This window comes from Stegostoma tigrinum, chromosome 28, assembly GCF_030684315.1.
Source record: "Stegostoma tigrinum isolate sSteTig4 chromosome 28, sSteTig4.hap1, whole genome shotgun sequence".
NCBI classification, from domain to species: domain Eukaryota; kingdom Metazoa; phylum Chordata; class Chondrichthyes; order Orectolobiformes; family Stegostomatidae; genus Stegostoma; species Stegostoma tigrinum.
Genome location: NC_081381.1, coordinates 15,724,532 through 15,734,909, shown reverse-complemented (window position 1 = coordinate 15,734,909; position 10,378 = coordinate 15,724,532). Strand labels below are relative to the sequence as shown.

General features: G+C 48.9%; 1 protein-coding gene across 3 annotated transcripts in view; it reads right to left on the bottom strand.

Moving 5' to 3' along the window:
- The window catches only part of gpr157 (G protein-coupled receptor 157), a 161,064-nt gene that overhangs the window by 32,619 nt on the left and 118,067 nt on the right, over positions 1–10,378 (bottom strand). For all 3 annotated transcript variants that reach the window (XM_059638026.1, XM_059638027.1, XM_059638025.1), the window contains 2 exons: positions 8,199–8,337; positions 2,845–3,643 (listed from right to left, as the gene is read on the bottom strand). In XM_059638026.1, the coding sequence (XP_059494009.1) occupies positions 2,845–3,221 (377 nt within the window). In that variant the 5' untranslated portion in view covers positions 3,222–3,643; positions 8,199–8,337. The remainder of the gene's footprint in view (positions 1–2,844; positions 3,644–8,198; positions 8,338–10,378) is intronic.

The window sequence follows — 10,378 nt, the reverse complement described above, 5'->3', positions numbered from 1 at the left end:
GGGGGGGAAGTGTGTGTGTGTGTGTGTGTGGGGGTGGGAAGAGTGTGTGTGTGTGTGTGGGGGGAAGTGTGTGTGTGTGTGTGGGGGGGGAAGTGTGTGTGTGGGGGGGGAAGAGTGTGTGTGTGTGGGGGGGGGGAAGAGTGTGTGTGTGGGGGGGGGAAGAGTGTGTGTGTGTGTGTGTGTGGGGGGGGAAGAGTGTGTGTGTGTGTGTGTGTGGGGGGGGGGGGAAGTGTGTGTGTGTGGGGGGGGGGGGAAGAGTGTGTGTGTGTGGGGGGGGGGAAGAGTGTGTGTGTGTGTGTGTGGGGGGAAGTGTGTGTGTGTGTGTGTGTGTGTGGGGGGGGAAGAGTGTGTGTGTGTGTGTGGGGGGAAGTGTGTGTGTGTGTGTGGGGGGGGGAAGTGTGTGTGTGTGTGTGGGGGGGGAAGTGTGTGTGTGTGTGTGGGGGGGGAAGTGTGTGTGTGTGGGGGGAAGAGTGTGTGTGTGTGTGGGGGGGGAAGTGTGTGTGTGTGTGTGGGGGTGGGAAGAGTGTGTGTGTGTGTGTGGGGGGAAGTGTGTGTGTGTGTGTGGGGGGGAAGTGTGTGTGTGTGTGGGGGGGGAAGTGTGTGTGTGGGGGGGGGAAGAGTGTGTGTGTGTGGGGGGGGGGAAGAGTGTGTGTGTGGGGGGGGGAAGAGTGTGTGTGTGTGTGTGTGTGTGGGGGGGGGAAGAGTGTGTGTGTGTGTGTGTGTGTGTGTGTGTGTGTGGGGGGGGGGAAGTGTGTGTGTGTGGGGGGGGGGAAGAGTGTGTGTGTGGGGGGGGGAAGAGTGTGTGTGTGTGTGTGTGGGGGGAAGTGTGTGTGTGTGTGTGTGCGTGTGTGTGGGGGTGGGAAGAGTGTGTGTGTGTGTGGGGGGGGAAGTGGTGTGTGTGTGTGGGGGGGGAAGTGTGTGTGTGGGGGGGGAAGAGTGTGTGTGTGTGTGGGGGGAAGAGTGTGTGTGTGTGTGGGGGGGGAAGTGTGTGTGTGTGGTGTGGGGGGTGGGAAGAGTGTGTGTGTGTGTGGGGGGGAAGTGTGTGTGTGTGTGGGGGGGGAAGTGTGTGTGGGTGTGGGGGGGGAAGTGTGTGGGGTGTGGGGAGAGTGTGTGTGTGTGGTGTGTGTGTGGGGAAGAGTGTGTGTGTGTGTGTGTGTGGGTGTGTGGTGTGGTGTGTGTGTGTGGGGGTGTGTGGTGTGTGTGTGGGGAGTGTGTGTGTGTGGGGGGGGAAGAGTGTGTGTGTGTGGGGGGGAAGAGTGTGTGTGGGGGGGGGAGAGTGTGTGTGTGGGGGGGGGAAGAGTGTGTGTGTGTGTGTGTGGGGGGAAGGTGTGTGTGTGTGTGTGTGGGGGGGGAAGAGTGTGTGTGTGTGGTGTGTGGGGGGAAGTGTGTGTGTGTGTGTGGGGGGGGGGAAGTGTGTGTGTGGTGTGTGGGGGGGGAGTGTGTGGGTGGGGGGGGGAGGTGTGTGTGTGGGGGGGGGGGGAGTGTGTGTGTGGGGGGGGGGGGGAGGTGTGTGTGGTGTGTGTGGGGGGGGGAGTGTGTGTGTGTGGGTGTGTGTGTGTGTGTGGGGGGGAAGTGTGTGTGTGTGGGGGGGGGAGGTGTGTGTGTGGGGGGGGGGGAAGGTGTGTGTGTGGTGTGTGTGGGGGGAAGGTTGTGTGTGTGTGTGTGTGTGGGGGGGTGGGAGAGTGTGTGTGTGTGTGTGTGGGGGGAAGAGTGTGTGTGTGTGTGGTGTGTGGGGGGGAAGTGTGTGTGTGTGGGGGGAGGTGTGTGGGTGTGTGTGGGGGGAAGGTGTGTGTGTGTGTGTGTGTGTGTGTGTGTGTGGGTGTGTGTGTGTGGGGGGGGGGAAGTGTGTGTGTGTGTGTGGGGGGGAAGAGTGTGTGTGTGGGGGGGGAAGAGTGTGTGTGTGGGGGGGGGGGGAAGGTGTGTGTGTGGGGGGGGAGAAGAGTGTGTGTGTGGGGGGGGGAGAGAGTGTGTGTGTGGGGGGGGGGAGAGAGTGTGTGTGTGTGTGTGTGGGGGGAAGTGTGTGTGTGTGTGTGTGTGGGGGTGGGAGAGTGTGTGTGTGTGTGTGGGGGGAAGTGTGTGTGTGTGTGTGGGGGGGGACGTGTGTGTGTGGGGGGGGGAAGAGTGTGTGTGTGTGTGTGTGGGGGGGGGGGAAGAGTGTGTGTGTGTGTGTGTGTGGGGGGGGACGTGTGTGTGTGGGGGGGGGAAGAGTGTGTGTGTGTGTGTGTGTGTGTGTGGGGGGGGGGAGAGTGTGTGTGTGTGTGTGTGTGTGTGTGTGTGTGGGGGGGGGGGAAGTGTGTGTGGGGGGGGGAAGTGTGTGTGTGGGGGGGGGGGAAAAGTGTGTGTGGGGGGGGGAAGAGTGTGTGTGGGGGGGGGGGAAGAGTGTGTGTGTGGGGGGGATGGGGAAGAGTGTGTGTGTGTGGGGGGGGGATGGGGAAGTGTGTGTGTGTGGGGGGGGATGGGGAAGAGTGTGTGTGTGGGGGGGGGGAAACGAGTGTGTGTGGGGGGGGAAACGAGTGTGTGTGGGGGGGAAACGAGTGTGTGTGGGGGGGGGAAACGAGTGTGTGTGGGGGGGGGAGAAGAGTGTGTGTGTGTGTGTGTGTGTGTGGGGGGGGAAAGAGTGTGTGTTTGTGTGTGGGGGGGAAAGAGTGTGTGTGGGGGGGGAAAGAGTGTGTGTGGGGGGGGAAAGAGTGTGTGGGGGTGGTTGGTGGAGTCGGCAAAAGAGTGGAGGGGTGAGGGTTATGGGGGGGGGCAATAAACTAATTTTTAAAATATCCAACAAAAAGCATAAAAAGTAAGCCATGAAGACCCAGCGAGCGGGCTCCAGCCCGGGGCCAGCAGACTCACCTTACAGCGTGAAACCACAGCACCAGGCTATCAGCCAAGAGCAGCTCCGACCTGACCAGCAACAAGTACAGGTAGATAGCGATCGCCACTGTCCAGAAGAAGGAGCTGGTGTTAGCGAAGGTGGACAGGGCTCCCTGAAGCACACAGTCCCAGGTGGAGCTCTGGAAATCCCGCAGCACCCCATAGGAATAGGAGGCGGCCGACAGCAGGTCAGCGACCGAGAGGAAGACCAGGAGCTGCCGAGCTCTGGTCCGGAGGTCCGGCCACCAGCAGTGGGTACCAATAATCAGCAGGGAACCCAGGCAGGAGCAACAGCAGGAAATTATAATCAGAATCTTCTCGTACGTGTAAACCTCAGTCTGGGGCACAGCCAGCATGTTTGCAAAACTCAAATTGCATTCAGCACTTTGCAAAGCAAGTGTTTCCTTTTTGGGTGTTTTTTTTAAAAAAAACGCTCTGATTAGCTACCAGTAACAACAACAGCGAGCTCCATACCAGTTGGTTTAAATAGTTCGCTGGTCATGTGGCTGTTTGTTCAAACTTTCTCCTCCTCTTCCCTCGGATTACATGTTGTTATATTCCAGCGTCAGGAAGCGAGTTTCCCCAGCCCTGAGCTGCTACTGCTGCCTGTCGCTTTCATATCCAACCTCCAGTTCGGTAAACATCATGTGAAAGCAACGCACTCATTTGGGAATCCTTTCCTTCTCGTTCCAGCTGGCTACCAAGCAGAGGCCTGTCTCTCAATGTTCAAACACACACACCAACCCTTCACTTAAAGGCACAGCGCCCACTTCAGTGCCTCACATTCAAAAGAAATAAGACTTGCATATTATACTCATTCATAAACCCCAAGATGTTCCCCCAGTATAATACTGTAAAAGAAGTAGAGAGTGAGATGACTGATGAAGAGTTTAGCCCTAAAGTTACCACACCTTGGCTAAGAGCAACTATTGAACCCACACTGTTGGCACTGTCCTACTTTGGGGGATCAGGCACTCATCCAGCTGATCCCCATTGTCAGGAAAGTCCCGTATGATTTATTGTTATCCCTTAGGGAAGAAAATCTGCTGTCCTGACTCCAGATCCACAGCAATGTGGTTGACTCATAACTGCACTCTGCGCAATTAGGGATGGACAATAAATACTGGCTGAGCCAGCAATAGCATGTCCTCTGGATGAATAACAGTTAAAAGGCAGGGTTCCCAGACTAATACCTGGAAGCGTTGGGGAGCGCAGGTGTTTTGAGGAAAGTTTGGAGAGACTAGGCTTGCAATCATGGCAGTTGGAGAATTAAGCGGTGACTTGATTGAAACACATAACAAAGATCTTGAGGGGATCTGATGGGCTGAATATGAGGAGGGTCTTTCCTCTTGTCAGAGAATTTAGAATTAGGAGTCACATTATAAATATAAGGAGACACCCATCTAAACCAGAGATGGGTCAGATTTTTTTCACTCAGATGGAACTTTCCTCCTGAAAACAGGGTGGAAGCAGAGTCCTTTCATACTTTTTGAGGCAGAAATGGATAGATTCTGGTTAACAAAGAGGGTGGAAGATTACTGAGGATAGGCAAGAATGTGGATTTGAGGTTACAATCAGATCAGGCATGATCTTATTAAACAGGGTAGCAGCCTTGAGGGGCTGAATGGCCTACTGCTTTATTCACATACTAATTACCCAGGCAATTTTTCTGTGTGATGTTGATTAAGGGATTTATATTGGCCAGGGATAACTCCCCTCCTGTTACTTCAGAATACAGGAAGGAGATAGAATCATAGAATCCCTACAGTGTGGAAACAGGCCCTTTGGCCCAACAAGTCCACACTGACCCTCAGAGCATCCCACCCAGACCCATCCCCCTATAACCCACCTAATCTACATATCCCCGAACACTATGGACAATTTAGCATGGCCAATCCACCTAGCCTGCACATCTTTGGCCTGTGGGAGGAAACCAGAGCACCTGGAGGAAACCCACACAGACACAGGGAGAATGTGCAAACTCCACACAGACAGTCGCCCGAGGGTGGAACTGAACCCAGGTCCCTGACGCTGTGAGGCAGCAGTGCCCCATGGAATGCTTGGTGTCATGGTGCGATGATAACAATCTCTCTCTCAATGTCAGCTAAACTAAAGAACTAATCATTAACTTCAGGAAGAAAGGAGGAGGACAGGTCTCTATCTACATCAATGGAGCTGAGGTGGAGAGGGTCAAGAGCATCAAGTTCCTAGGAGTGTTGATAAACCAACAATCAGTCCAGGCCTTCCCATGTAGATGCAATGGTCAAGAAGGCACAACAATGCCTCTTCTCCTTCTGGAGGCTCAGGAAATTCAGCATGTCCGTAAGGGCCCTCTCCAACTTTCACAGATCCACTATTAAAAGCAGATCCACTATCCGAGTGCATAACAGTTTGGTAGAGCAACTGCTCTGTCCACGAACTGTAAGAAACTACAGAAAGTTGTGTGCACAGACTAAACCATCACAGAAGCCAACTCCATCTATGGTCTCTGTTTACACAGCTCACTGCCATGGAAAGGCTGCCGACATCATCAAAGACCCCTCCCACCCCGTAATACTCTCTTCCAACCTCTTCCGTCAGGCAAAAGATACAGAAGCTTAAACACACATCGCAACAGGTTTAAGAACAGCTTCTTCCCTGCTGTTATTAGACTGCTGAATGGACCTCTCTAATTTCAAATCTAATGTTGATCTTGTGCTTGTGCGCCTCCTGTGCAGCTGTAACCCTGTATGCCTCATTCTGTCTATGCACCCTCTGATTTGTATGTCCCTGTATGGTATCACCTGCCTGTACTGCATGTAAAACAAATCTTTGCACTGTACTTAGGTACATGTGACATCAATAAATCAAATCAAATCAAATCAAATCAAAACTATTTTGAAATAGTCCCACGTTCTCTGTTGTGCCTACCTCAGAGTGCAGACTAACCCCAAGTTTAACAGTTTATCTGAAAGATAGTGCCTCTGAGAATGCAGCACTCCCTTAGTAATGAACTTTGTGTTCAAAGTCAGGAATGGTTAAAATCCAGCCCAAGTGTCGTTACCCAGCTTCCTTTAAGTGCTCCCAAGTGTGGCGATTTCTCAACAAACTAATAAGGAGATACTAGTTTGTTCCAGTGCCATCAAACATGAAACATTTCTGAAACTGTGCTCAAAAACTCACTAGCTCACATTAACTCCTGTCCACCTTGTTACTTCCTTTATTGATCAACCAGGGTGACCTCACATTGCTTAGAGAAACAGGAACATGTACAGGTTCCTCTTCATTGCGCAGTGCAACTAACAATTGGAACATAAGCTCTCATTTAAAACAACGGGGACATTTACAGTCGCCCACCTTTTGCAGGCTTGAATACAAATCTGTATGATCCAGGTTGATGAGTCTTTCTGACAGAAAGCAAATGTTGGGAAAAATGGCGAACCAATCGTTTTGGAAAGGGTATGTAACCACAAAAGTGATATTTAGTGACAAAAGGTATACAGTGTGTAGACACATAGTTCTTCCTGTTTGGATTCACTCTGACCTGATTCATCACCAAGACGTAAGATGGCAAGATATACTGATAATATGACAGTGGCAGAATGTGTTTCATGTGATAGCTCCTATCACATAAAGGACAGGATGTGGGTTACATACTACTGAAATATTAAATTAAATATTTTTTACAGCCCCTGGCATTTATACACGCTACATTTTGGCACGTCGGGGCTCTAGCTAAGCAATTTGCAGATACTATAGCACAGGTCCTTTAGAGTGTGAAGTACAAGAAGACAAGGCTTGGTAAATTGAAGATGGAGAGTTTTATCATCATTTGTGAAGTAATCTGTTCAGGCATGTTGTAACGCAGCTCCAGGACAGGTGCAACCTGGACCTTCTAGCTCAGAGGTAGGAACATACCACACTATCACAACACCCCCTCCTGAGAGCTTTATAAAAAAAACCTATTTTTTCAGACAGGTTCAGGTGTGCTGGGGATTGTAGACTACTATTGCTTTATTTGTCCCCTTTGCCCATTTCCTACCCAGCAAGGGGAAGGCCCATACAATGCAACTACTTTGACTCCACTACTGTTGATACTTTTTAATCAGCCTGGTCAGAAATGTTATTACACACCTCTGGAACAGGTGAATCTTGAACATGGGCCTCCTGCATCACAAGACCCCTCCTGATAGCTTTATACCATTAGCTCACATGTCATGGTGCAGTGATGACATTGTGAGCACGTCCCTTAAAGGAGCATACCACACGTCTGCTGGGAGATGTAATACAACACAGCTCCAAGTTTCTTTAGTTCACCATTAGAAATTTTTCCAGGTGAATGTATCTCTTAAATTGAGAATGGTTTGAGCAGCTACTTTTGAGACTTCAAAACACAGAGTAACTTCATCCCAGATCACATATGTTGCTCCTCCTGAATATATTAAATCATCCTGTCACTATTTTTAAACAGCTTTCTGGCACCTCCCTCATGTGGCTATTCTTCCATGTGAGCCCTGGCATTTAAGTTACTGAACTGTGGAAGGCTTTATCACAGACCACAGTGCTGCCTTCCACAGACTCACATCTGCACCTTTTACCATCAGAAACAATGCAGACTCTTCCCACCTCTTCCATCACCTGGGCAAACTGAATCCAATCATGAGCAAACTACATCTCGACTGAGGATCATAACATGGAGACGGAAATGTGACACCGCTCTGTTCTGTCCAGCTAATCAACAAAATAAATCTACCCAGGTAATTGGTCAGATAAAAACTCCATATTTAATTACGAGGCATTAATTTAGTCCTTTGATGATGGGATATTGAGCCACATTTATCATTTGCATTCAGGAAGTTTCATTAATAGTTCCCGACGGTTCTGATTTCGATTGCTAACTTCTTTGCAGGCCTTTACCATATTTCTTATACGTACTTTAATTCAGACATTGTGCACAAGGAGTTAAAAAAATTGCATTCACAAGAATTGTATCTAGATTTACAAAGTGTTGCAAACTTGTTTGTAGCTGCCAAGTCGTTGCTTGCATGAGGAGACACAAACTCTGACTTCATGATAATGTGCTCCCTTTGGGATGAAAATGATTGCCAGACTTTCTTTTTTTGTTTTTATCAGATGGGCTAAATTCTTGCTGACTCCATTTTTGATTGTAGATGCTTTTTGTAGACATATCTACTGGAGAAGGAGCAAAACTTGATCTTCTCTTGGGAAATAAGGCAGGGCAAGTTACTGAAGTGTTAGTGAGAAGCACTTTGGGAGCAGGGATCATAATTCTATCAGTTTTAAAATAATTATGGAAAAGGATAGAGCTTGTATAAAGGGGTTAAAGTTCTTACCTGGAGCAAGGCAAATTTTGATAGTATGAGACACAAACGTTCAAAAGTTGATTGAGGTATTCTGTTCACAGGTGACAGGACGACTAGCAAGTGGGAGACTTTCAAAGTGAGATAACAAGAGTTCAGAGGCAGTATGTTCCTGTTAGAGTGAAGAGTAAGGCTGGTAAGAGTAGGGAACAATGGATGAATCAAGATAATAAGGGTCTTGTCAAGAATAATCAATACAGTGTGGAGCTGGAGGAACCTAGCAGGTCAGGCAGCATCAGAGGAGCAGGAAAGTCAACATTTTAAATCGGGATCCTTCATCAGGACTGGGGAGGGGGAAGGGATCAGGGAGCAGGGCGGCGCTGACCTAGTGGTATTATTGCTGGACTGTTAATCCAGAGACCCAGGTAACATTCAGGGGACCTGGCTTCAAATCTTGCCTCAGCAGATGGTGGAATTTGAATTCAATTAAATATCTGGAATTAAGAATCTAATGATAACCATGAAGCCATTGTCAATTGGTTTAGAGGCATTTGGTGCTAATGCAGGCAAGTGGGACTAGTTTAGTTTGGGGACCTTGATTGGGCCGAAGGGTCTGTTTCCATGCTGTATGACTGTATTTACAGGATGCTTAAATGTTTACCACAAAGTTGTTCTGGATTTTCAGAAATTGATTATAAAATTGATCACTTAGTGCAGAATTTGTCGTGTACTAACTGAAGTTACTTTTTATTTAGCCGCTGTAAAGTTTGATGAAATCAGGTGCCTGTTAACTATCTGTCCATTCCATAAATCTGATTGGCAGGATGAGCCGAGAACAAAGTGCTGCTTTTCAAAGAATCTGTAATTACAGTTACTCAATAAAAGATTTGCTGTTGCTTATCCCTGTCGAATGATTTAGGCATCATAGAATTTTACAGTCATCATGTCTGTACCAGCTTCCAAAACAGTCACCCAGCCAACGTCATTCTCCAGCCCTATCTCGGTAATCACTTTCAAATACATATCCAGCTCTCTTTTGAAACCTGCTATGGGATCTCTCCCAGCCAGCACATTCCCAAATCCTAACGACTCTGAGTAAAGAAGTTTCTCCTCATCTCAATCCGAGCTCCTCTGCTGATAGTTTTGATCTTATGACTCCGTTGTACTGAATCAGGATAAATGTGATATTTGTTTGAGAGTGGAGCGAGGAAACCTGTTGATTTTTGTTTCTTACAGGATGTGGGCGCTGCCCGTCCCAAAATGCCCTCCAACTGAGTGACTTGTTAGGTCATTTCAGAGAGTGAACCACATTGTTGTGGTCTGGAGTCTTATGTAGGAAAGAACCAGGAAACAGCAATAGTTTCTTTCTCGAAAGGACATCAGCAAGCCAATGAGTATTTATGACAATTACTTGTTTGCCATTAGGCTGGAAAATTCTATATTTTCATTGGATTAAAACTGAACAATCTGCTGTGGTGAGATTTGAATCTGCCTCATCCCATAAGTTTGGGGGAAGGAATGGAAACCAAACTTGAGGACTGCATATCAATTAGGCCCCCAACACTTTCCTACTTTTCGGGTGGCCCCTCTGGAGGTGGGTTCAACATGACAGTGGGTGTCCACATGGCAGCAGCAGGTAGCTGCTTATGCCAATGACGTGGCCAATAGGGGGCTTATCATTGATGCCTTTGGGATCTTCTGCTGAGTTTGGAGGCCAGCACCAGCCTGGCAGCCTTTGGGTGGAAGGAAGGTGACCAGCACCTTCTCTCTCTCTGGCCCCATAAATGGGCCTCCAAAGTCCGCAGCATCAACCCTAATTCTTCAGGGAGCGCCCAGCCGCACTGACGGCCCGATGAGTTCTACTGCAGTGAGGGAGGTGATGAAAACCGCGGACAGCAGGAAGAGGGGAATATGTCTGCCATTGCGGCCTCCGAGCTCACAACATAGAAATCTAAGATTGCAATCCAATTTGGAGTCCCAACCCCTGCTTTGGGAAGCCTTATTCTAGGGAAGGAACAACGGTGTAGAATCTTGCAGTGCTACAATGTGCATAGTGAGGTGGAAATAAACAATTGCGTTAGAAGGATGCCCAGGAGTCATCACCTATCTTAGACTAAGGCACCACAAAATTTAACTGGAATTCCATTTAGCAACAACAGAATTTTAATCATGCGCTGATTTTAGAAGAAGCGCAGAAATGTACACATGTAGAA